Source organism: Micromys minutus, assembly GCF_963924665.1.
Source record: "Micromys minutus genome assembly, chromosome: 6".
Lineage (NCBI taxonomy): Eukaryota > Metazoa > Chordata > Mammalia > Rodentia > Muridae > Micromys > Micromys minutus.
In genome coordinates, this window is record NC_137975.1 from 65917049 (window position 1) to 65942164 (window position 25116).

Consider the following 25116-nt stretch of genomic DNA (forward strand, 5'->3'; position numbering starts at 1 on the left):
CAGAGGTCCGTCCCTATGTGACCTGTCAGTCTAAATGTGCCTGTGTGCCCAAGGAGACTGACATCAAGGCCCCAGGGTGGCCCTGAGCAGCTGACTCAGTTTCCTCTTTACTTCCCCTTCCTGGAAGCCAAGCACCCACTCTTGTTCCCTGGACCCAGCACAAATGTCTAGCTTTGTCACTGCCTCTGTTGTGGAAAGTTTTTCTCTCAGCATTACAGCTATTTCATCCAAGCAACTGCAACTACTCAGAAGACTGCAACGCCCTCCTGGGAGGAGGGGAAGGATGGGGAAGAGGTCTTAGACCATATCTGAGCTTCGTCCACTCCCTCCTGAGGCTTATGCCCCACCCCTGTTTGTCTCTACTCCATTTCTGCTTAGATACTTACACAGGTCTTGTAGAGGCAGCCAATGGGCTCAGAAAAGCAGGAGTATCTGTCACTGAGGTGAAACCTAAAAGGCATATGGCTGAGTTTTGGAGCAGGTCAACTCAGAAGTCTCCCTTTTGGTCTTCCTTTGAAAGCTCTTCTGTCTCCAGCTCTCCTAGGTTAAAACTGTTTCCTTCCAGCCCCTTTACCCACCACCCTGTCAGGTCCTCTCTGTCCTCACACACACACACACACACACACACACGCACACACACACACACACACACACACAAACACGGGTGGGGGGAGGTGTACTGGTCCTGGAGGAGCAGAAGAAACCACGGCTGGCGCTGGCTGGATAGGGTCCCGGGAATTCAAAGTTCCAGTTACTTGCTGCTCTTCTATTTTTGCTGGGCAAAGGTTTTTCAAGCAAGATATGAATCCATACTTGCCGAACTCTGATTTGAGCAGCTGATCTAACGAACACTAAGAAAGCCTTTTCTTTAAAAGAAAAAAAATGCATGTGAGCAAATGCCATTGCATAATACTGCAGACCCCCAGTGCTCCCCACACTCTCCACAAGGCTAGTGGGCACTGTGGTCAGAACCTTGGCCCCCACCTCACTCTATACTTAGGGGGCCACTGTCCTTTACACTGTGTTTGCCTGACCTCAGCCCCACATACTGGTCACTAGTAGTTTTCCTCAGTTTCTCCTTGCAAGGGCAACAGAGTCTCCCTCAGGGGACAGTCAGCACTGTCACGACTCCAGAGAGTGGTGTAGAAATGGGTGAGGGCAAAAGAAGTCCTTCTTTTATCTAAAAGAACAAATCCGGGTGTGATGGAGAAGCTTTGGGTGGTGGGGGAGTAGGAGTAGTAGGAGGGAGCCCCACCTACTGTACCCCCACCCAAACCCTGTGGTTATTTGCAGGGAGCACAGGAATGAAAGAAGGCATGTCTAACAACAGCACCACCAGCATCTCCCAGGCCAGAAAAGCTGTAGAGCAGCTGAAGATGGAAGCCTGTATGGACAGAGTGAAGGTAAACACTCAGCATGTTCTTCCCGGTTCCAGAGTGGCCTTGGGAGGCTGTCCCCGCAACAGAGGAACATCTCAGTGTGCGCTTGTTTCTAGAGCTCCAAACCTGCCGGGGGCTCCCTTGATGCGGCACACACACACACACACACACACAATGTGTGTGTGTGTGTGTGTGTGTGTTTATTCCATGAGAAGGCACCAGAAATAGACTGCCCCTCTGTCTGCTGCATGGAACTGTAGATATACAATAAGGGTTGGAGAGTTGGACCCTGAGCTCAATCACATTGTGTCTCCCTGGTCCAGTCCTAGAGGTTAGAGAACAACAGGCTTTGGACAGGCACAGCTGGGGGGCTGACACATTGAATTAAGCTTGTGTCTTAAATGCTCCCTGTAGAGAGGGAAAGGGATGTGCCTGCCACCACCATGGGTGTTTGGGGTCCCTTTCTCCTGGAATTACTGCAGGGAGATGACGCCTAGGTTTCCACAGATGCCGTAGAGACAAGTTGATACACATAGAATGAGACACATAGAAACAAGTTGAAGGCTTGGCAGTGTGTGGCTCTGAGATGCAGCCGGTTTTGGCTATGATGAGGTTAAAAGGACCCCTCCCTCTAGGAATGATGCCAGGGAACTGGAGTCCACCAAGCCTGTGGTCTTCAAGGACCAAACTCAAGGGTCTTGCTCAAGAGTCTGATGTATGAGTTACCATGATGTATGAGTTTCTCCTTGCTATGGCAGCAAACCTGATGAAAGCGGCTCAAGAAAGGGTTTATTCTGGCTCAGAGTTTGGGGGTACAATCATCATAGTGGGGAGACATGGTGTGAGAGAGGCTCCAGCCGGGCAGGGCATGAGGTGCTGGGTCACATAGCATCCAGTCAGGAAGCAGAGGGGTGAATGTGGTATTCAGCCTAGATTGTCCTTTTTATTTAACGCAGGACCCCAGTCTGGAGGGTGGTACACTGTTTCCTTAGTCACACCCAGAGGTGTGTCTCCTAGGTGATACCTAAGCCCAGTCAAGTCACAATGACATAAGCCATCATTAGATTGCGGTACAAATTCCCAAAGCCTTCAAGGCTTTCCCTCCCACAGAGCAGGGATTTTCAACCTGTGAGTCTTCACCCCTTGGCAAACCTCTATCTCCAAAAATATATTACACTATAATTCATAATAGTAGCAAAATTACAGTTACAAAGTTGCAACTAAAATAATTGAATGATTGGTGGTCACCACAACAGGAGGAACATGTATTAAAGAGTCGCAGCGTTAGGAAGGCTGAGAACCACTGTGTAGAGTGTGGCTCAGCAGCCCCAGCTGTCCCCTTTGCAAGCAGAGTGACTCTTTCCCCTACAGCTCCTGGCATGCATTGTCCTGGGGGACAGGAAATGTACACAGAACTTGATGTACAAGTATATGTGACAAGGGAGGTGTGTGGGGCTGGGTACGTTGGTATAAACAGAGCTGTCATTTGCACACCAGCATCTTACACGTACTGACACCAGCAATGCTGTCATCTGGATCTCATGTCCCCCAAAGGTCCAGTGTTAAAGGTTTGGACCTCAGTGTAGTGCCACTGGAAAGGTTAGGAGCTTAAGAGGCAGGGCCTCCTGGGAGGTTTTAGTTCACTGGGGATTCTGGAGCTCTGGTCTGCTCTTTTTTTTTTTTTTTAGAATATTAATCATCATCATCAGTGTGGGTGTGTGTGTAAGTCAGAGGACAACTGTGTGTAGACAGTTGTCTCCTACCTTTTATATAAAATCTGGGACTCTAGCCTAGGTTCAGACTTGCACCTCAAGCATCTTTACCTGCCAATCCATCTTGATGGTCCACTGATCTCTTCTTTTTGTGGCTGGTCTGTTTTAGTTTTTTTTTTTTTTTTTTTTTTTTTTTCCAGACGTCTCACTCTATACCCCACAGAAGCTTGGGATTCACTCTATAGCCCAGGTTAACCTTGAACTCACAGTGAGCTTCCTGCTTTACCCTGACCAAGTGCTGCCATTGCAAGCCCCCACCACCATGCCCACCTTCATCTCTTCTCTTCTGGGTAAATGACTTTGCTCTTACAGGTGCTGTCCCCACAAACTGTGAGCTCTTAGCCTCAGGTGTGTGTTACAGAAACTGCCAACTATAAGTAACCAATCAGAGATCAGTCCTTGGCATGCAAGCCAGGGAAGGGAGTGAGGATGGCACCCAGAGAACAGTTGGAAGGAGGAGTTCCTGAGACTCAATGGGACTTCAGAGGCTGCAGAGACAAGCATTGCCCAGCTGGGAAAAGGCAGAAAACCCCTGGCAGGGAAGGACACCGTGAAAACATCGCTGAGCAAGGAAGGCACTGCTCAGCAAGGCTGTGGCTTCAGCGTGAGCAGATGTCTCTACCATAGTGAGCAGGGATGTGAGCTGGCCTCAGGCCAGCCACGGGATTTGGAAAAGGCCACCTGCTGAGCTGCTGCGGAGAGGATGCTGTGCACACAGGCACAGATCACAGAGCCGCAGTGAATAGCAGGCATTTGAGGTGAATGGCCTGTAGCTGTAGTTGTCAGGGACAGGGATGCGGCTGCAGCTGTGAGCTGGGCAGAGAGCTGAGGTGGAGGGAGAGGGGAACACGCCAAGAAAGCAAACAGAGTGTGGAAAGGAAGCATGGAGCACTAAGCAGAGAGAAACAGGGGACTAGCCATGCAGGGTGGCTGCCAGGCCAGGGGGCGACATTCTGTAGCAACAGATAGATCATTTCCAGACATAGAGTTCCAGAGACTGTGTATCCCTTTTTGGCTACATGTAGACTCTAATGGGAGGAGAACCATAAATCATGCCAGAGGCGTTAGCAAGGCAATCTGTGCTTCTGCTGCTGCTGGGACTCTGTGGAGAAAGTAGCTAATTCTAGCTTGGATGAGGTCAGGGCATTGTGGAGTGAGCCAGACACTGGCCTGTGGGGTTCAGAAGCAGTGCAGAGTTCTCAGGAAGGAAGATAGTTCCTAGTTGTGTAGAAGGTGCTCAAGTATGCCTGTATCTCCATCCCTACATCGTTTGCACACATGCCCTATTCTTGAGTTTTAGCTGCCCGTCATCATCATCATCATCATCATCATCATCATCATCATCATCATCTTCTTCTTCTTCTTCTTCTTCATCTTCTCCTTCTCCTCCTCCTCCTTCCTTCCTTCCTTCCTTCCTTCCTTCCTTTCTCCCTTCCTCCTCCTCTCTTCCTCCTCTTTCTCTTCCTTCTTCCTCCCACCTCCTTCTTCCTCCACCTCCTTCTTCCTCCACTTCCTTCTTCCTCCTCCTTCTTCCTCCTTCTTCCTTCTTCCTCCTCCTCCTCTTCCTCCTTCATGCTGCTGCTGCTGTTATGGTTGTTTTGGAGACAGGGTAGCCCAGGCTAGCCTCAAACTGGATGTGTAAACAAGAATGACTTTAATCACCTGATCCTCCTGCCTCCATCTCCCAAATGCTAGGGTGACAGGCATGCATAAGGTTTGTTGTGGTAAAAATACATAGAACACACAATTTCCCATTAAACCATTTTAAAATAAATTGCAATTTTCAGACTCAGTGGTATTTGCAGTGTCACTAGCTACCACCATCTTTGATTTCCAAAAACTACATCTTCCCAACCAGAAATGTAGCCGCGTTCTTCCCCTGCCTCCAGCCCTAGAACTGTCATTCTAATGCCACTGAGACCATAACTGTGGTAGAGACCTCGTCTAAGTGGAAACATGTAATGCCCACCTGTCGTTTGCCTAGCGCAGCATCCTTGGAGCTCACCCTTGTCTCCATCATCAGCACTTTATCCTCTTAATGGCCGAATGTTTCATACTGTACATCCAATATACAGATACACGAGCAGAGAAAAAGGTGCGTGCACACAACTGAAACACACAGGGTGTTTGGACCAATATCAGATTTCTTTATACGAAGTGGTCCCAAGACAGGCACCTACTTCTGCTCACTGAATGTTTCTGAGATCTGTCCCCTACTCATTGCTATCCTTGGGTCATGTTATCTCCAGGCCAGCCCAGTTGCTATGGGAGACAGCCTGCCCTGCCTGCTGCTCAGGTCTGTGCCTCCCGCTCTGGCTCTCTCAGAGGCTTGACAAGCCCAAGAAGCTGAGTTCTGAGATGAATGTGACAGAGTGACTTGCTGTTACACATATAGGATTTAGGATTATTTCCGGAACTGATTTTGTGAATGAAGGTAATTTTCTCTCTAAGTCAAGAGGCGGTCAAACTCTTAGTGAAATTGTCTTAAAGCTATGTGTTAAAAGTCATTTATGAAACTGCTCCGATTGTGGTGTATGGCATAAACCCAAACTATGTGGATTAAGGGCTCAGGACAATAAGGCTATTTCCCCTGTGGACACTTGTCTTAACTCCAGGTGCCATGTCTACCTGCACTTTGTCAAACTTGCCTGCAAATTCAAAGATTCCCAGGGACACCTCAAACCCACTCATAAAACAATTCACAGAACTCAGGGAATAGCTTATTTATCTGTACCAGTTTATTATGAAGTTGATAACTCAGGAACCGTCTGACAAAATACCCAGGTCAATGAATTGTGGAACATAGTGCTCAGCTTCCAGGACTTGTGTAAAAGTGACACCTCCCACCCTGTAAATGTGTTTACTCCAAGTCGCCCAAGCCCATGGTTAGGGTATTAGGTGGTCTTGTTATATTGCCATGGTTACTAACGCATTGGCCACTCAACCTTCGTTCAGCCCTATCTTCATCCCTGCAGGTCAGGGGCAGAACTGGAAGCTCTACTTCCAATCATAGCTGTCTTTCTGGTGACATGCCTTCCTGAAGCTGTCCAGGGGTCCCCTGCCATCAGTCATCTAATTAGCATACCACAGAGTGATAAGAGTACCACTCAAGAGAATCCTAGAGTTCAGGAGCTCTGTGCCCATGCTCAATCTAATATAAAAGATTGAGTTTTCCTATCACCTAAAACTCTGCAGTGTGTGAAATATGATTTCCTAAGCATTATGTACATGGCCATTATCCACCTAGCTCACCATCATATTTAGGAATTGCCAGTTCTCTCAAGGGCTCATCTCTTAGCACTCCCTTCTTTGTGTCTGCACACCTACTCTCATCATCAGCCTCATGGATATACTATTTGAAGAGTGTGCTCCCCTATTCAGAGGACATCTATTGCTATGTGTTCAGACGGTGTTGCTGACTGCCTCAGGCCTCAGCATGCCATCTGTCTGGCCCACCAAGGAGGCATGTGTTTACTCCAAAATGGGGCATAGCCAAAACAAAACAATAAACCCAAGACCTTTGCTGTTTGGAGAAAGTATCATGTACCTTGAGAGAATATATTTTAAGCAGCACATCTAACCAGGGGTTTCCAGCACCTCCTCCAAAGGCTAAATGAGGGGACAGCCTACCCAGTCCAGCTGCACAAAGACTTTTCTGCACTGCCTCAGTAGACAGGGGAAGAGGCTAAGGAGAATGCTTAGACTGTCCCCAAGTACACACCAGATTTAAGTTGGAACTGCTCTTTTAACGAGTAAAAGAAAAAAAAGGGGGGGGGGCTTGTATAAACATTCTGCCAGAAAAAATGAGGAGCCAGACTGTAGCACAGAAAAGGCTAACGGAGCCTGAATTTGAGAGGACTCTTTCTAAAAAAGCAAAGAAGACGGTAAGTGCCTCATAATCTCAAGAAAAGCAAAGCAAGCAAATCTAGAGAAGGAGCTCAGGTGGAAGAGAGAATACGGGTGCTAACAGGGTGTGTTCTTTAAAAGGAAAGCTAAAGCCAGGTATGGAACCACACGCCTGTAAGCCCAGCTACTCAGAGGCTGCAAGTTCAAAGGTAGCTTGGTGTTGCAGTCAATATAAAAGGTGGTAACCTTTATCCCATGCTAATGACTGGCACCAGTAAGACCACATGGCACTGTGGGGTATCTTTATCTCAGAGGATCCACACCACCCTCAAGTACTCTCAGACCCTGGTTTCCTTTGACCCAGGCTGTTTCCTTTGACCACCCACCTAGATAAGATAAATTGACCTATAGAAATCCATCCCTTAGAAAGTACACATAACCTATGGCTGCTCAGAGCCTCGAGGACAGAGATGGGTCATCGTTGTCTTCCAACTTGAATCTCCCCTTCTCATCTTCCTCTCCTCCTAGACATTTTCCCCCACCTACCCTACCTTCTCAGCCAATGATAAGCTTCATTTTACCCTGGACCTGCCTTGTTGCATAATGACATCATCCTACACATCCTCAGTTCTAGCACATCCACGGGTTGTCATTCAAATCCTTCATAACCCCATGACTTAGACCCAGTCCTATAACTGCTGTTATGCACTGTTTTTAGTTGATTAAACAATACAAGTTTAAGGCCAGATAACAAACTCATGGTTCTAAGTCAATTAAAAGGATGTTTTTAAAATATCTCAATTAGAAATGGCTGAGAGTAGTCAAGGTTTAACAGTTCAGAAATGCTTTGTATAGATAGATAATCTTCAAAAACATCAGAAGTCCACAGAATATAACATTTATGGACATTTCTTTTTTAAAGATCATTTGACTAGAAACCTGTCTGCCTCCTGGAAGCACCCTTTCTCAGATTCTAAGAAGAAATTGAGAATCAATGGAGTTGCTCCAATTGTAAGAGAGCCATTAGGCTCTAGGCAAGAATTGCCTCAATTAATCTACAGACAAATACTGTCCAGAAAGGGACACATTATGCAGAATAGTTAACTGATAATTTTTTCAGAGCCAGAATTATCAGCCCTTCAAAATTCTGCATTACAAAGATCTGTCAGACAACCCTGAGCCAGAAAGCTGAAGACTGATGTTCCAACGTTTTGAGGAATGAGGGACTGTCTAGGAGACCAGTGATCTCTATAAATTGGCTAAGTTTTGGAAGCTATGTTAGGCTTCCTATGTTTCTAGATATTTGATCATTCTTATATTTCTGACAGAGACTAATTTAGTTTTATAGCCTACCCAAACTAATTAACTTTGAGAAAACATAGTCATTAAGATGATTTTCAAAGGGTAATAGTTGTGCTCAGCTCACATTTGAGAGAAAGTTTTTTAAAACTAAAAGAAAGGGTGATATGTAGGATGATGTCATTTTACAACAAGGCAAGCCCAGAATGAGGTGAAGTCTATCATTGGTTGAGAAGGTAGGGTAGGCAGGGGAAAAGTCTAGAAGAAGGAGAGGAGGAGGAGGAGAGATTCAAGCTGGAAGACAACGATGACCCATCTCTGTCCTCGAGGCTCTGAGCAGCCATAGGTTATGTGTACTTTCTAAGGGATGGATTTCTACAATTTATCTTACCTAGGTGGGCAGTGTACATCTTTGTCAACTAGTTGTTAGTGTATTGTGTAGATAGATCGTACACTGAGAACCTGACATATAAATTTGTTTGATAAGTTAATGATTGTTGAGTCATGATTTTACCAGGCTGTGGAGTATCTGAGCCAAGTCCTCAGCTGGTAGAGAAGCAGCCAGCTCAGAAGCCGCCAGCATGGGCATAGCAGACAGCCTGGGTCAAAGGAAACCAGGGTCTGAGAGTACTTGAGGGTGGTGTGGAGCGCTGAGATAAAGATACCCCACAATGCCATATGGCCTTACTGGTTCCGTCATTAGCATGGGATAAAAGTTTACCACCTTTTATATTTACCACAACAGCCTGGGTACATAGAAGTTTAAGAACAACCTCAGCTATATGAGACTCTGTCTCAAAAAGAAAAAAAAAATGCTGTGATATAGTGCAGTGGTAGAGTATTTCCCAGTTTGAATCTCCAGCTTCACTCTTTGCTACTGAATAAAACAAACAAACAGAAATTAAATAAAGTTTGAGGAGAGCAAGAAGGCTAGAGAAAGTCATTCAAAAGAACTGTATAACTATAACTCACTGTAGAAACCAGATTAATGACAGAGAGGTTAGGATGAAAATCACAGCAAAAGGGAAAGCCCAGAGATCATACACTCAAGACTGAACACACCCAGCTATTTGCAAGGAGATGCTCCTGGCAGAGAGAACTCAGAACAGGGAAGGCTCCTAAAAACAACATATGAAGAAGACTTTCCATTAAGTAGATAAAGTGTCTGCCCATCCCAGCACCTTCCCACATCCAGCCGATAGTTAGTAGAAGTGACAGACACTGAGACAGGGGCATCTGGGAGGTCCCTGCTCTCTCAGAAGGAGAAAACCCTTTCTTAACATGCAAACAAAATAAAAATAAGCCAGGCATGGTGGTACACACCTTTAACCTCGGCATTCAGAAAATAGTGGCAGGAAGATCAAGAGTTCAAGACCAGCGTAGGCTCCATTAAGACCTAATTCTCTATTTGTCCCTGTATTTCCTCCTGTGAGTGTTTTGTTCTCCCTTCTAAGAAAGACTGAAGCATCCACCTTCTGGCCTTCCTTTTTTTTTTTTTTTTTTTTTTTTTTTTTTTTTTTTGAGCTTCATAAGATCTATGAATTGTTTCTTGGGTTTTCAGAGCTTTGAGGGCTAGTAGCCACTTATGAGTGAGTACATACCATGAGTGTTCTTTTGTTCTAGGTTAGCTCACTCAGGATGATAGCTTCTAGTTCCATCAGGTTGCCTAAGAATTTCATGAACTTGTTGTTTTTAATAGCTGAGTATTACTCCATTGTGTAAATGTATCACAATTTCTGTATTTATTCCTCTGTTGAAGGACATCTGGGTTCTTCCCAGCTTCTGGTTGTTATAAATAAGGCTGCTATGAACATAGTGGAGCATGTGTCCTTAAAGTGACTACAAACATGGCCTACTTTGCCCTAGGAAAATCATTTTATTATATAACTGAATTCCACTACAAGAGATCCAAGTGTGCTTAGTTTTGTGTATAAAGGGATTTGAAAGAGGTCATGGAATCGCTGAGTAGAGCCTGAACCTGAGGTCCTGTTTGGTGACTGCTGGGAAGGGCTGTCACCATTGCTCCACAGACTGTCCTGGGAGGGTGATGAGCCTAGGACTCCCTCCTGCAGATAGGGCTTCTGAAATGACCCAGATCCAGTTCACCCTGCCTTCCTCTTTGAGTTACTAGTCAGAGCCTGGAACGTGTGTCTCAAAGACACACACATTTGTACTCTAGTTGCAAGGGATTCTGGGAAAGGGAGAACATTTTCCAATGCTATTAAAGAAGTCCTATGTTGCCCACACTGGAACCCATCCAGAAAGCAATCAGAGAAAGGGTTCAGTGGCTGAGGAACAGAACGTGTAGCAACTGTCCACTCTGGCTAGTTTCCTAATTAGGAGTAGATATAATGTCTTTTCTGAGGTTGATTAACATATTTAAGCATAATAACACTATAAAAATGCATAATTCAAAATTAATAGAGAGTGAGAAATAATACACACACTACTAAATAGCAAAGAGTGTATAAAAATTTGAAAAACAAAAAGATAGTAAAAAGAAACTCCAAATATGTATGTCTGTAAAAATTAAGCGGAAAATCCAATTTAGGTTCTGTTTTAATTTTAAACAGCAATGTATTTTACATCCCTGAAGTGATAGAAATATTTTTAAGTGGGAAAAATATACCAGATATGTACAAGATCTAGGTGAAGAAAACTATAAAACTCAAATGAAAGAAAATTTAAATATCTGTATAAAAGGAGAGGTGCCCTAGGTTCACAGATGGGAAGATAGTACTGTTAAGATATCTTCCCAACTTGACCTGTAGCTTCTTTGTGATTCCTGTCAAAATCCTAGGAAGTAATTTTGTGGATATTGACAGACTAATTCTAAAGTTTATATGAAAGATAAAAAACTCACAATAGCCAATAAATTAGGCCGACAAGGAGGGGGAGGCTGTAGCAGGGTCGTGGAAGAGAAAGATGTGGAGGAGGAGGACTTAGAGGAGGGTGATTTGGAGGAGGAGGAAGACATGGAGGAGCAAGATTGCTGCCTCTAACTGCTGCCTTATCATACAGCGAGAGTAATCACGACAAGGGGATGTTGGTGGAAGTCTAAACACACAATCAGCAGATCCAGAATGGAGAAATGAAACCTCACAAATACAGCCAACAGATCATTTACTATGAGAAAAGGTGATCTTTTCAGCAAGTAGTACTGGAATAGCTGACATCCATATACCAAAAAAAAAAAAAAAAAAAAAAAAAAAAAAAAAAAAAAAAAATATGGATCTAGACATACACATTAACTCAAGATGAGTCATAGGCAGCAGCGTGAAGACACAGCTTCAAGCCTAGGACATCATGTACAAAGAAGTCTGGTTGACCTTGGATTTGACTGTTTTGACACAACTAGCAAAACCCAAAACAGCCTGATAAGCCATGTTCCACTGGGACTCGGAGCTTCTCAAAGCACCACAGACAAGCTTCGCTAGAAGACAGTGCAGGTTGATAAAAGGCATGTCAACATACACAAAGAATTCTTAAAACCCAATCATTAGAAAAACAATCACTCAGGCAGGGTACTACATACCCACAACCCTAGGCTTGGGAAATGGAAGCTGAAGGATCAGGAGACCAATATTACCATCAGATACATAGTGACTTAAGGGCTAGCCTTGGCTACCCGAGTCTCTCTCTCTCTCTTTCCCTCTCATACATACAAAAGCAAGACATAGAAATATTCTCACCAAAGAAGATGTAAAAATGGTGCATTATAGAATGGGGAGATAGCTCAGCTAGTGAATTGCTTGCTTTATGAGGACAAGGCACAAGCTCAATTCCCAGAATCCATGTTAGTAAATAATAATAATATTAAAATAAAAATAAATAAAGCTGTGCATGAAAGTGAGTGCGTGGGTATTTGTAATTTCAGCACAGGAGAGACAAGACAGAAGAGTTCCTACGGCTCACAGGTGGGGCAGACTATCATACTCAGCAAACTCCAGGCCAATGAGAGACCCTGCTTTCAAAGAAAAAGATGGAATTCTCCCAAGGAACACTATCTTTTGGCTGCCACAACATACAAACATACACACATACATATGAACATTGCTACATACATGTGCACTCACAGAGGAGACCACCCTATACAACAGTAGTCATGGACACTGTGCCCTTAAAAGCACAACACTTCGTGGCAGCAGAAATGGGAATGCACACAGGAAGCTTTTAAAACCGCCTCCTGAACATCGTGTGCCGGATTGATTGGCAGTGAGCACATAGGCTGTGTCGTGAATGCTTGGTCATCAGATGATGGCCCTGTTTTGGGAGGCTGTAGAAAGTTGGAGAGGCAGGTCCCCATAGGAGGAAGGAGGTCACAAGTGAACATGGACTGAGCCCTCTGGCTGGGAGCCAAAATAAGCCTTTCCTCTTTAGCCAGGCTTTTCTGTCACAGTACAGGTGGCTAAACAAGGGAAAGCGATTTGAAAATGCCGATATATGGATAAGACCTGCATTACTTTTAATAAATATCTAAATGGGTATAAGAGAATATTTGAATGAGAGAATACCTTGTTCTAGAACAAGCAGTCAGCATTGCCATATATTCCAAATTAATACATTACAGGAGAAATTCTTTTTGGGATTTAAAGTTAAAATTATCCAAAAGTTCAGTTAGATGGAACATGTGAGAATGCCTAGGAAGTTTTTATTTTTAAAACTAATGTGTTGGAGAAGGAAAATATGCAGGTGTTTCCTACCTCTGGAAGCATATATAAGTCAGAATGCGTATGGATTTCTGACTTTGTTTAACAATGGGCAGATCAATTAAACAGGATAAGGAGTCTCAAAATCAGACCCAGCATATCTCCAGAATCTCATGGTCCAGATGGCATCTTAGATAAGTAAGGATTAGATCTTAGCAGATTTGTTAGAACACTGTTGATAAATGTTTCTGGCAGTCAGAGAGGTAAACAGAGGTGCTTACTCGCTAATGTATCCAAATAATGGCGGAGGAACTGGGTCCCTCAGACTTACAGACTATGGAATGGTTGGACTGAACAGCAGAGTATCTTGAAGGTTTATTTTACTCATTTATGTATGTGTGCATGTGTGTGTGTGTGTGCACACACACGCGTGCATGTGCAAATATCGGACATCACGGATGTTCATACTGCTGCAGCACAGAGGCACAGCGCGATACCCTCCTCTGCATCTTTCCACATTTGTCCTCGGATTCAGGCAAGCCAGCAAATTCCAGCCATCCTCCTGTCTCTATCCTGCTCAGTGCGGGGGCGATTACTACAGTTTTCTTTTCTCTTTTTCTTTTTTTTTTTTTTTCTGTTCTCTAAAGAGTTTTTCTTCTTTCTTTCTTTATTATTGAATATTTCTACATTTGCATTTCAGATGTTGTCCCCTTCTTCCAATCCCATCCCCTTCCCCCTCCCATTGCCTCCATGATGGTGCTCCCTCTCCCAACCATCCTCTCCCACCTCAGCAAATTGGCATTCCCCTAAACTGGGAAAAACGAGCCCTCGCTGGACCAAAGGCCTCTCCTCCCATTGATGCCAGACAATGCTATCCTCTGCTGCATATGTACCCAGAGCCACGGGTCTCTCCATGAGAACTCATTGGGTGGTATTTTAGTCCCTGGGAGCTACGGTGGGTTTAGTTAGTTGATAATTTTGTTCTTCCCATGGGGTTGCAGATCCTTTCAGCTTCTTCAGTCCTTTCTGTAGCTCCTTCATTGGGGTCCCTATGTTCAGTCCGATGGTTAGCTGCAAGCTTCCTCCTCTGTATCAGTATGGCTCTGGCAGAGCCTCTGAGGAGGCATCCATATCAGGTTCCTGCCAGTAAGTACTTCTTGGCATCAGCAATAGTGCTTGGGTTTAGTGGCTGCATATGGGGTGGATCCCCTGGTGAGGCAGCCTCTGAATGATCTTTTATCTAATACCTGCTCCTCTATTTGTCCCTTTATTTCCTTCCTTAAGCATTTTGTTCTCCCTTCTAAGAAGGACTGAGGTATCCACCTTCTGGCATCCCTTCTCTTTGAGTTTCATAAGTTCTGTGAATTATTTCTTGGGTATTCAAGCTTTTTGGGCTAGTATCCACTTATCAGTGAGTACATACCATGAGTGTTCTTTTGTGACTGGGTTACCGAACTCAGGATGGTATCTTCAAGTTCCATCCATTTGCCTAGGAATTTCATGAAGTTGCTGTTTTTATTAGCTGAGTAGTACTCCATTGTGTATATGTACCTCAATTTCTGCATCCGTTCCTCTGTTGAAGGACACCTGGGTTCTTTCCATCTTTTGGCTATTATAAATAAGGCTGCTATGAACATGGTGGAGCACGTGTCCTTGTTAGATGTTGGAACTTCTTTTGGGTACATGCCCAAAAGTCCTCTGGTAGTACTATGTCCAATTTTCTGAAGAACCACCAGACTGATTTCCAGAGTGGGCTACTACAGTTTTCAAGGATGCTTGACTTACTATGTGGGTGCTTCAATCCTGGGTCCCAAGTCCTATAAAGAAACTGAGCTAGTTTAAACAACAGGTCTCTCTCTCTCTCTCTCTCTCTCTCTCTCTCTCTCTCTCTCTCTCTCTCTCTCTCTCTCTCTCTCTTCTTCCTCTCTCTCTCTCCCTCCTCTTCCCCCTCCCCCTCTCCCACCCCCTCCCCCCTCTTTATTTGTGCGTGCGTGTGTGTGTGTGTGTGTGTGTGTGTGTGTGTGTGTGTGTGTGTGTGTTTCCAGGACATCCAGGCATACATACACCCTGTTTTAATTTTTTTTAATTAAAGATTAATTTTAAGTGTGTTTGTGTGTGTGTAAGTTCCAGGGCGGCCAGACATATATAAAGAGACCCTGTTTCAAAGTTTAAAACAAAAATTAAAGATTAATTTTAAGTGTATTTATGTATGTTTGCCTGAGTGCATATATGTGAATCATTTATGTACAGGGACCCTCAAAAGCCAGAAGAGGGCATCGAATCCCTTGAGCTGGAGTTACAGGCAGTTGTGACTACTGTGTACTGAGAATCAAACCAGGGTCCTCTCTAAAACCAGAAAGTCATCTTAACCACTGGAGGTATCCCTCCAGCCTCAGACCAAATATTTAAACTGTGTGTGGTGGTATACACCTCTAGACCCAACTATCAGGAGGCTGAAACCAGAGGATCGCCATGTTCCCACCTTGGCTGCATGGCGAGACCACCATCTCAAAAAGCAAAGGTTAAATTTAACAAATAAAACCATCAAGGCACTTGGCAGATGTGTCTGTGTTTGTGGTAGGTGAATATGCGAAAAGTCCTTTCGCGTGATACCACAAAACTCACAGTTCCACAAGTGCAGTGGGAGTCCTCACCGAGTCTTTCAAAGTCCCCAGAAGTGAAAGTCTCTCAACCAATAAAGAGAAGTAATTGTTACCTAAACCAGAGTTAGTTCTTGAAAGTAGAAAATGTCCTGCAAAGTCAGTGAACAGGAAAAGAGCCCTGGCTTTATTTTCTTAACTGGAAGAGATCAGGGTCAAAATGCACATATGTCCCCAAAGGCCACCCACTTCCTCAGCCAGGCTCTGCTACCACCTAGTAGGCTGTTGGGATTCTGATTCTGTACGTAGATTAACTACCCTGTGCTATACTCACAGGCCTGGCCAGAGTTGTGCCTCCATGATGCCCGCTCTCCTGCCATGTATCAGACCAACCAGCTATCCCACTACGGAAACTGGTCTATGATCTTCAGAATGTGGGCTATTACTGATTATCAATAGAGGATCCTTTCCACAGTTGCCTCTTTTACGAAGGTGACATCGTGTCCCCGAGGGCTGGCTACTTTCTAGATGTGAAGGTCTTTAGAAGTTGAATGCTGGCACCAAAACAGCAATAACCATCCGACTCAGTAAACGAAAGGCATCTTTACTTCTTTTCCACGGGAAGTCTTGCTGCCAAATAAGCCTTCTGCGGATGCTGTCCAACCTGGCAGCTGGCTTGTGAGCAGTTATTTGCATGTGGACTATCCATACGGTCTTCACTGTCTTGTGTTACTACAAGCACTGGTTGCTTTAACAGAAAACATGGCCATATTTTTATGTAAATAGTCTACATAAAAATTTATAATATACTCAAATTTTAAGCATCAGTTGGGTTAGGATTGTGTCTACTGGTTTCTTTAGTGTGGATGAGCTGCCTACTCCAGATATTTCCTGAGTGTAAACTTGTGTGTGTGCCACAGTTTTTCATGATGATCCTTCTAACAAAAGAGACTTCAACACCTCTTACTTTTGCTTTCCCTCTCCCACCTTCTTAGGAGCTCCGTGCCATGCTACCAGGCAGAGATCTTTAGAAAGAACAAAATGTGATTTCTGCCCCTACTCCCCCCAACCCCATAGTTTTTTAAATTCTAACTAGAAAGGGCTAAAAACTGGTATTTGGTAAGACACAAGTAAGGGTGGTTAGCAATTCTAGACTGAAGATCAGATAAAAGGAGAACAGCCTTTTAGCTAAGCCAAAGAGCAGGGCAGGATGTCCTCTGTGCTACCAGAAAATAGCTACATGAATCCGGGAGTCAGAACATCTTCAGAGTGGCGTGCACTAAGCAATCAGGAACTGTTGCCACTTACAGAAGTGAAAGCTAGTTGGGCTCTGTGAGGTGTGTCTCCTGCCAGCATGACAGGATGTGTCAGTGGTCACCGAGGCTAAGTAGAGCTGTAAGGTGTATGTTGTATCCAGTGAGGGGACAGGGAGTGTGGGTACCTGCTGAGGTTGCCGAGGCTCACTGTTTTTCCCTGGGAAAAATGAGGCTCCCCATTACTGTAGAGTCCCTCTGTGCCAAGGGTGGGTCCTTGCTGCCTCTATCCTTGGCCTTCACGGTTCGCCTTGCTATGCAAATACTCGGTTGGCAAAGTCTAAGATGGTTGGTTTGGTTGCTTTATCTTGTTTCCTTTTAGACGGAGCCTTGAGGTTGCCATCCTACCTCAGCCCCCCTGAGGCACGGAATCACTAGTTCTGAGTTACACCTCTCTCTGTAGGAAACTGAGAAATCACAAAGACTGAGAGCCAGTCAGTCAGATGGGACATCTGCCTACCTGTCCGGAAGAATTTGGTTAAGTCAAGATCCAGGGTATATGTGGGTCAATGGTAGGCTACTCAGGCTATGGCCTGTTGATCCAGTAGTAGCCATGTAAATAACAATTCTCATTCAGGTGAACTTGGTGGCATTAACCTATCCCTCATATTTCTGCTTCCAAGTGTGCAACCAGATCTTGATAGGAAAGAAGAGCAGTTTTGGTGGTTGATGGTGACTATCCCACTGTTAGAGAGAGACATCTGGCCCTAAGACCCACATTATCACCACCTGGCTTTCTCCTCCAGATGTTCTGTAGAGGCAGGAGCTGTTCCCTCCCCCAGAACAGGAAGTCACCTCCCCATTCAGACCGTTTCCCAACAGCTAGGAGTTCCCTGCGGTGCTCTGGGATCTGCTCAAAGCCAGGCTGCACAGTGCCTGGGTATCGTCCTTAAAAGCTGTTGTGTTGGGCTCAACTATGTTCGTGTTTAGAAAGAAGAGTGCACAGGAATAATTCCTAATTCAGAAGCTAGACATATACTTGAGATACCCTGAGGATCCCTGTGGGACTAAGGGCACATGACAGCCTCTGTTGGGGCATGCACCAGGCCTGACCTTAGGGGAGATACCATTGCTACATGCTGACTACAGCCTGGCTGTACTTTAACCCTGACATGGCTTTGTTTTCTGGGGGTGGAGGGAGGAACAGGCAAAGCCAAGCAAGATACTCTTCATTGATTCTATATTGTTCAATAGACCCAGACTGTTGAGAAGTAGGTGCCCTCTTGACTTCAGATGTACAAGATAAGTGCAGTGGGTGTCACAGTGAGAGTAGTAATTATGTCATCTGTCTTGTCATGGAATGTGACTATAGTAATTGCAACATTTTCTCCCATCATTGAGGCTGGTAATTATAGTGCAACTAACAGCATTATGTGCTAACTTGGGCTGTCTTAATCACCTCTTTTACTCTGAAATGCAATAGGAAAATTCCACAGTTGTTCCCAGGCTGCCCATTTCTCTCAGCATCTGCTGCCTTATAACTCTAACAGCTGGATGCTGAGGTAGGAGGCAGGGATGCTCAGGGCGGCCCATCTCCATGATCTTGATGGTTGATAAGAAAGCACTGGCAAGGAGGCAGTTGTCTGTTTTCTACCGTGAGAAAATCTTGTCTTTGAGATTATCTTATTTCAGAAGCAGCAGATGTTTTTGGCATCTGGCGCTGTCGGCCACCCAGATCTTGCAGGAAGAAGCTCTCCAGACACAAAAATCAATCTATCCAGATTAACAAAAGCCACATTCAGCCCTGGCAGCAGTTAGGTTAATTAATGGTGGGATGGAACACTGTGGGCCAGTGTATTAAATCTCTCATCATTAGGACAGAAATACCCATAGTACAACATAAAAAAAGGGGGGCTGTGGTTTGGAAATACAGCCTGTCATGATGAGAAGGTGCGGCAGCAGCATGAGACAGCTGGTCACACACATCACAGCAGCAGCAGGAAGCAGAGGGACAATTCTGATACCCAGCTCATGTGTCCCTTTGTATTTAGTCCAGGACTCCAGTTCATGGGAGGATGTCATTGACATTCAGCCTGGGTCTTTCCCAGCTCAGTTAAACCTGTCTGGAAACGGACACCCTCACAGACACACCCAAAGGTGTATCTCCTCTGTGGTTGTAAATTATACCTATCACAGCCATGATGACATCTTTCCTGTGCAGTGTTCCATGCCTGAAAACAGTCATTACCTGTGTTTATCTTCTCTGACCACAGCATAGTGAACGCCAGCAGATAGTCAAGGTGTTGTGCTTATACTGAAATAAGTGGACTTTGGATATTATTATGTGAACTGGGGGGAAGGGGGTAGAAATCCCCTTGATTACTTTGATGTAACATGATTTACACTCTATTAGGTGTAGCTAGGCCTAAGTGGGCCATTCCTTGCAACAAAATCATTTGAGTAAAATGTAAGCCCCATGTAGAATCCAGAATTAGCCGAGCATGGTCACAAAAATGAAATAAGGTCATCTGTCAGGAGTGTAGAATGACTGAAGGGACCATGTTTGGTCCAACCTTTCCTCCTGGGATTGTTAGAGCTACATTGCTGACCTCAGGCTTTTTGTTTGTCTGTTTTCTACAATTGTATCAGAATTCCGTGGTTGGAAAACAGAAGTAAAGATGGGGGAGAACAAAGGAGAAAGGAAAGGCCAGACACACAACATAGTTGTCAGGTGTTGCAGGTGTGAGAGAGGGGCTCAGATCTTGCAGATCTTCCACTGGGTACAGCCCCACAAGTCCTAGCATCTTCTGAACCCCCTCTGTGATGCCTTGTGGTGGTATATTTGAACTTGAGGTTGTTCTCAGAGATAAGCTAGTATAACACACACACACACACACACACACACACACACACACACACACACACGGTATGTGCTGCTGGTTATATATGAAGGTAAATTGATCAAGGGGAAACAAAGCTGCTCTGATTACTCACAAGCCAGCCTCTAACCAGGAGCTGCATTGTGCACAAGGGCAGCTGCCTATGGTCAGTCCTCCATCTTTACAGCTGTAACTCCTCAACACACGCTGCTGTTTGTGGTGGCCCTGTTATTCCTGAGTCTTCCCTATTAGCTCTAGTGTTAGTTTTTCCCTGGCATCTTCTTAATTAGCTTGGCAATGTAAGTATATACTTAATAAACTCTTCCTGGGTAAGATAAGAGGTAAGTCCTATAAGAATTCCAGGGCTGGAGCAATGGTTCGGTGGTTAAGAGCACTGACTGCTCTTCCAGAGGTCCTGAGTTCAATTCCCAGCAATCACATGGTGGCTCAGAACCATCTGTAATGGGATCTGATGCCCTCTTCTGGTGTGTCTGAAGACAGTTACAGTGTACTCATATACATAAACTAAATAAATAAATCTTTTTTAAAAAAAAGATTTAAAAAATAATTCCAAATTAGCAGAGCATGGTCAAGAAGAATTAAACAGGATCATGTTTGGCAAGCACAGAATGAGTAAAGGGGCCAATTTGAACCCCTCCCTCCCGAGATTGTCGGATCTCCAACCCTGACCTCTAGCTTTTTGTCCTGCCTCCACTTCTCAGCTTGCCAGTAGATTTTCTACAAGAAACTCACCTTACCGTAAGTTAAAGACCTTATTGATGAGTCACATTCAGGGTGTTCTTATATGTCTCTAAGCTCATTTTATTCATCTGGTCTGTGGTCTATAACATAGTCAGCTTTTAAAACCCTAACTAACTGTACACTCAGACAGGAATTCCCAGGGGAAGATCAAGTTTGCAGGACATCTGTTTAACCATGAAAAGGATAGGAGTGCTGGGCACAGAGATGACCCTAATGGACACACAGATTGGGAGACACACAGGAAGGGCAATGGTCATAGCTGTGGTCACAGGGACAGGGAAAATGCATGCACGTGCCTACCCTAACCTTCCAAGTAAATGCCAAGTGCTTCCTGACTCTCAGTCAAGCTCACCTCCACCAACATGCAAGAGCTGTTTCTCTCTACTGCCACCAATGTGTGAAGGCAGTAAATCTACCCAGCAGTCCCTCTAGTGACCCCTGGAGTATGCTCCAATCCAGAACCCATGAGGGTGGCTCTAGTCGAGCCAAGCTTTTATCTGAAGATCAGCACCCCTTTACTTCACTGTGGGGCGGCTCCTATAGGAGTCTGTTTAGGCCTGTTTCACTCGGCCATCATACCTTCATCTTCCCATCTGCATTAACTACTTTTCTTCATGCAGTGACAATACCTATGGAACACTACGAAAAGAGGTTTATTTCCCAAAAGAAAAGGTAGTGCCAACTGATCTTTTCTTCATTCCACACTAGCAACAGATGTAGCATTTGGCTTGACCCATCAACTTGACCTGTAGTTATTTCATGGGGGGGGGGGGGGAAGAAAACCACCCACTTGGGCCTGCCCACATCATCTCTCAGAGTCCAGCTACCATCAACACAGACAGGACTGGGGTGGAAATCTGGAGCAAGAATTTATAATCAAAGGTGGTAGAACCCGAAAGCTGGCATTTGTGGTTTGCTGAGACGGGGGCTTTAGAATATTCTTCCCTCACAGAACAACATTATCAACCGACAAAACCCTTGACAGCTCCCATGGTCTAAAACACCAACCAATGAGCACACATAGAGAGACCCATGGCTCCAGTTGCATATGTAGAGGATAGCATTGTCTGGTAACAATGGGAAGAGAGTCATTTGGTCCAGTGAAGGTACGGTTTCCCATTCCTCCCAGGGGAATGCTAAGGCACTGAGGTGGAGAGGGTTATTGGAAGAGGAGCACCTTCATGGAAACAAGTGGAGAGGGAGGGGGATGGGAGGAGGGATGGGCGGGGAAGGGGATAACATTTGAAATGTAAATGCAGAGAATATTCAATAAAATAATTTAAAAACAACTGCTAGAAAAAAGAATATTCTCCCCTCACGTGTGATGGCTAATCTGGGTTTGTCGTTCAACTACATCTGAAATCAACTTGAACCCAAGCAGCTGGGCACACCTGTAAAGGACTGTCTTGAGAAAGACCCACCCTAAATCTGGGCCACACCTCCTGGTGGTTGACCATTTAAGGACTCACTATGCCCTTCTCTGAGAACACCCAGCCTTTTCTCTAGACTCAGGCTGGGCATGTTCTCTCCACAGTTTCCATGTATTAATTAAGAAAGGTCTGGAAGGAAAACCAGAGGGCTTCCTGGCCAGTAGCAGCGTGTCTGTAGGGAGCAGCTACCTGTCATTGCATGACTCGGACTCGGTGAGATGACTCAGCAGACCACAAAGTTTTCTACGAAAGCCTGGTAACCTCATTTTGATCCCTGGAGCCTGCCTGAAGGTGGAAGGACAGAACAGACTCCACAAAGCTTAGCTCTCAGACTTCTACATGTGTGCCATGGCGTGTACCTGCTCCTTCCACTGGTGTGCACACATCAGTATATAATAAGCACATTATACACTAATATAACTATATAGAAAGATAATAATAAATATATTTTGTAAGATGGGGGCCTATAAAGCAGAGCTGAATAGGGGGTCTGCTGAAGGGGGACAAAAGTTGTCTCTCCTGGTTTGGCTATGAGAGTGGACTGTAGAAAAACAGCGCCAAAAAATACCATCGGCTTGATTTGGCCAGGGATAGCTTCTATGTTATTCTTATAGAAATGACTTTGCAGAGTCACTGTGAGCTTTACTCTGTTCCATTCTCTCTGTTTCATTGTTTGACATGTTGGGATCCAATTCATGCTAGGCAAGAACACTACTACTGAGCCACACCCTTGGCATGTTCTCTGCTCTCTGGGTCCTGACCTAGCACTCTAGGGCAGCAAGCAGGTGCTTGGAGCATCTTCCAAACCTACCACTTTGTCCTATCCAAACTTGCCAGCCCCTGGCCTTGTTTGATCATGCATACTATACAGCCTGACTTTGACCATGGCTACTCTTCTTGTGGACCTCACCCTAGACCCACTCTGTGAATGCCTTTAATCAAGCGCCTGTGCTGTGTTCCTGCAGGTCTCCCAGGCTGCCTCAGACCTCCTGGCCTACTGTGAAGCCCACGTGCGGGAGGACCCTCTCATCATCCCGGTGCCTGCCTCAGAAAACCCCTTCCGGGAGAAGAAGTTCTTCTGCACCATTCTCTGACACCCATGCCGATGAAGTTTCCTGCCGTAGAAGTTCTGAGTAGAGACCATACATGCTCCTGTGTAGAGGCATGCCTCCCACGACACCCCATCTCTCTCCAGCCATGCATGCTCCCGTGTAGAGGCATGCCTCGCATGACACCCCATCTCTCTCCAACCAATCATGATCTGGGCTCATCTTGTTTTATCATATTTCCTTCATTGTTTCCTCTTTCTTTTTTTTCTTCTTTTTTTTTTTTTTTTGTTTCATTTTTATTTCCATCCTTAGAGAAAACAGACATTTCTTTTTTATAGCCAAATAACAAATGTGCCATATAAAAGTGTAGATTTAAAGGTCTACAATTTTTAAACATTCCCAACCGGTTGATAAATGTTGGTGGGTAATTCACTGAAATCAAAACCATGCACAAGTGTCTCCCGTGCACAGTAAGTCAGTAGCAGATGAGAACATGTCAGCCAGACACATGTGAAGGTGGGGTCTCTTTCTCCTCTGGCATTCCTATCATAGGAGCCTTCAGGGGCCATGTGGCTAGGCCCTGTAGATGACTAATATCTCTCTACCTGTTTATCACTGAACATTCCAATGCTGATGTTTCTGAGAATACATTTGTGGTGTAGACACTGGAGCAGCCCTGACTGTAGATACTCACCAGACAGCCCCACTCGGCCATCTCCTCAGTACCAATGTTCTCTCCTTGCTTTCTCCTCCTGCTTGGTGTTTCTAGTAAGGCAAGGAGTTTGACAACACTGGGCCCTCTGTAGTCTGTCACAGTTATCCCTGAAAGTGATGTCACCATGCCACTTGCTGACCTGAGAAATTATGGGTGTCAACATATTTAATATAACAATAAATACTCCAAGTATAAGCCCATTTCTATTTTGAGAGGGAATGTTCCAGGCATGGAGGAATGACATTTGCTGAGAATTGCAGTCAGAAAAGAGGCACACCAAGACTTCCATATGTGGGTAGTCCACCCCTAAAGCCTTCCCTGAAGTTCTGAACTGTGGCCACCTGTTGCAAGTGTGCAGAGTCACAGACAGTTCTAACTGCATGCTAGGAATGAAGCAAACCCATTTTCACACTAACTGGGTGTGCACCCCTCTCCCACCTTGGCCAAGAGAAGTGTCACAAGCCTAGATTCTGGCAGTTTGTACTAGATGATATATATGTAGGTGCCCCAAGACCAGACAGAAGTAGGCCTTGAGATTTTTCAAGACAAGGCTGTTGGTCCCATCTAAGGTGCCCCCATACCCTCCCGATGGAGGCAGTAATCACAGTTGCTGAGGGCTCGGTGAAGACATTTGTTGTGTAGACATTTCGAAACTGCCTTTCCTCTGGATCTCAAAGAGGCCTGCTGTATGCTACTGGGCGAGACATTGTGTGCCAAGCTGTTCAAACCAGCAAATTACAGACAGTTAATTACCCCTCTTGCTCTTCTGCCAGGGCAGAAACCAGGTAATGCTCTGATTATCCTTGAAAACCAGTATGTGCTGGATGACAACCTATGATGTTGTAGAGAGTTTATGACTTCATAGACACCGTGGCCCTGAGATGAGGAGTGTAAAATGGCCTCCAGGGAAGTGACTATCATTTTTAGTGGGTTTGTGACTTGCTACCCTCTCTTGCAGCTTTTGTGGAAACTGTTCTTAGTTTCACCACTGGACATGAGATGAGAGGCTAAGACTCTGGTTTTGTCGGACTGTAGCAGATCTCTCTAATCGGTGGCTCGTGCTGAGCAGAGTAGACCATAGTCCACAAATGCCAAGGAAGTGTGGTAGCACCTGCAGTGGTAAAATTGGGTCAAGAGAACAGTGTGCTTTAATCTCCTACCAAACTGTCTCTGCTTTCATGCCTCCCATTTCCAACCATCTCTCTTACATTCTCCTGAGGATGGTGTCTCCGATAGTAACTGTCCTGGGAAGACCCCTGCCCCCACCCTGACACTCTACTCCTTGGATGCATTGAGCTTTCTGGCCCCCCTCCCCCAACATCTTTCTACTTTTTCCTGGACTTTTGTTAATTCTTGGAGTCTTGTGATTAACCCTATAAACTCATTATTCTACAGAATTATCCTCATTTGGATGTAAATATTTCGTGAGGAGACAACTCCATCCCTGAGTTTGTACTCAACAGAAATGTGTACATGTGTCAGA

General features: G+C 45.0%; 1 protein-coding gene across 1 annotated transcript; it reads left to right on the top strand.

Moving 5' to 3' along the window:
• Nucleotides 1-1304: 1304 nt before the first annotated feature.
• GNG4 (G protein subunit gamma 4) lies at nucleotides 1305-22963 on the top strand (the record flags this gene model as incomplete). The annotated part of the gene is made up of 2 exons (XM_080917843.1): nucleotides 1305-1403; nucleotides 22835-22963. 2 exons carry the CDS (start codon nucleotides 1305-1307, stop codon nucleotides 22961-22963), a joined length of 228 nt encoding a protein of 75 aa, XP_080773969.1.
• Nucleotides 22964-25116: the final 2153 nt, after the last annotated feature.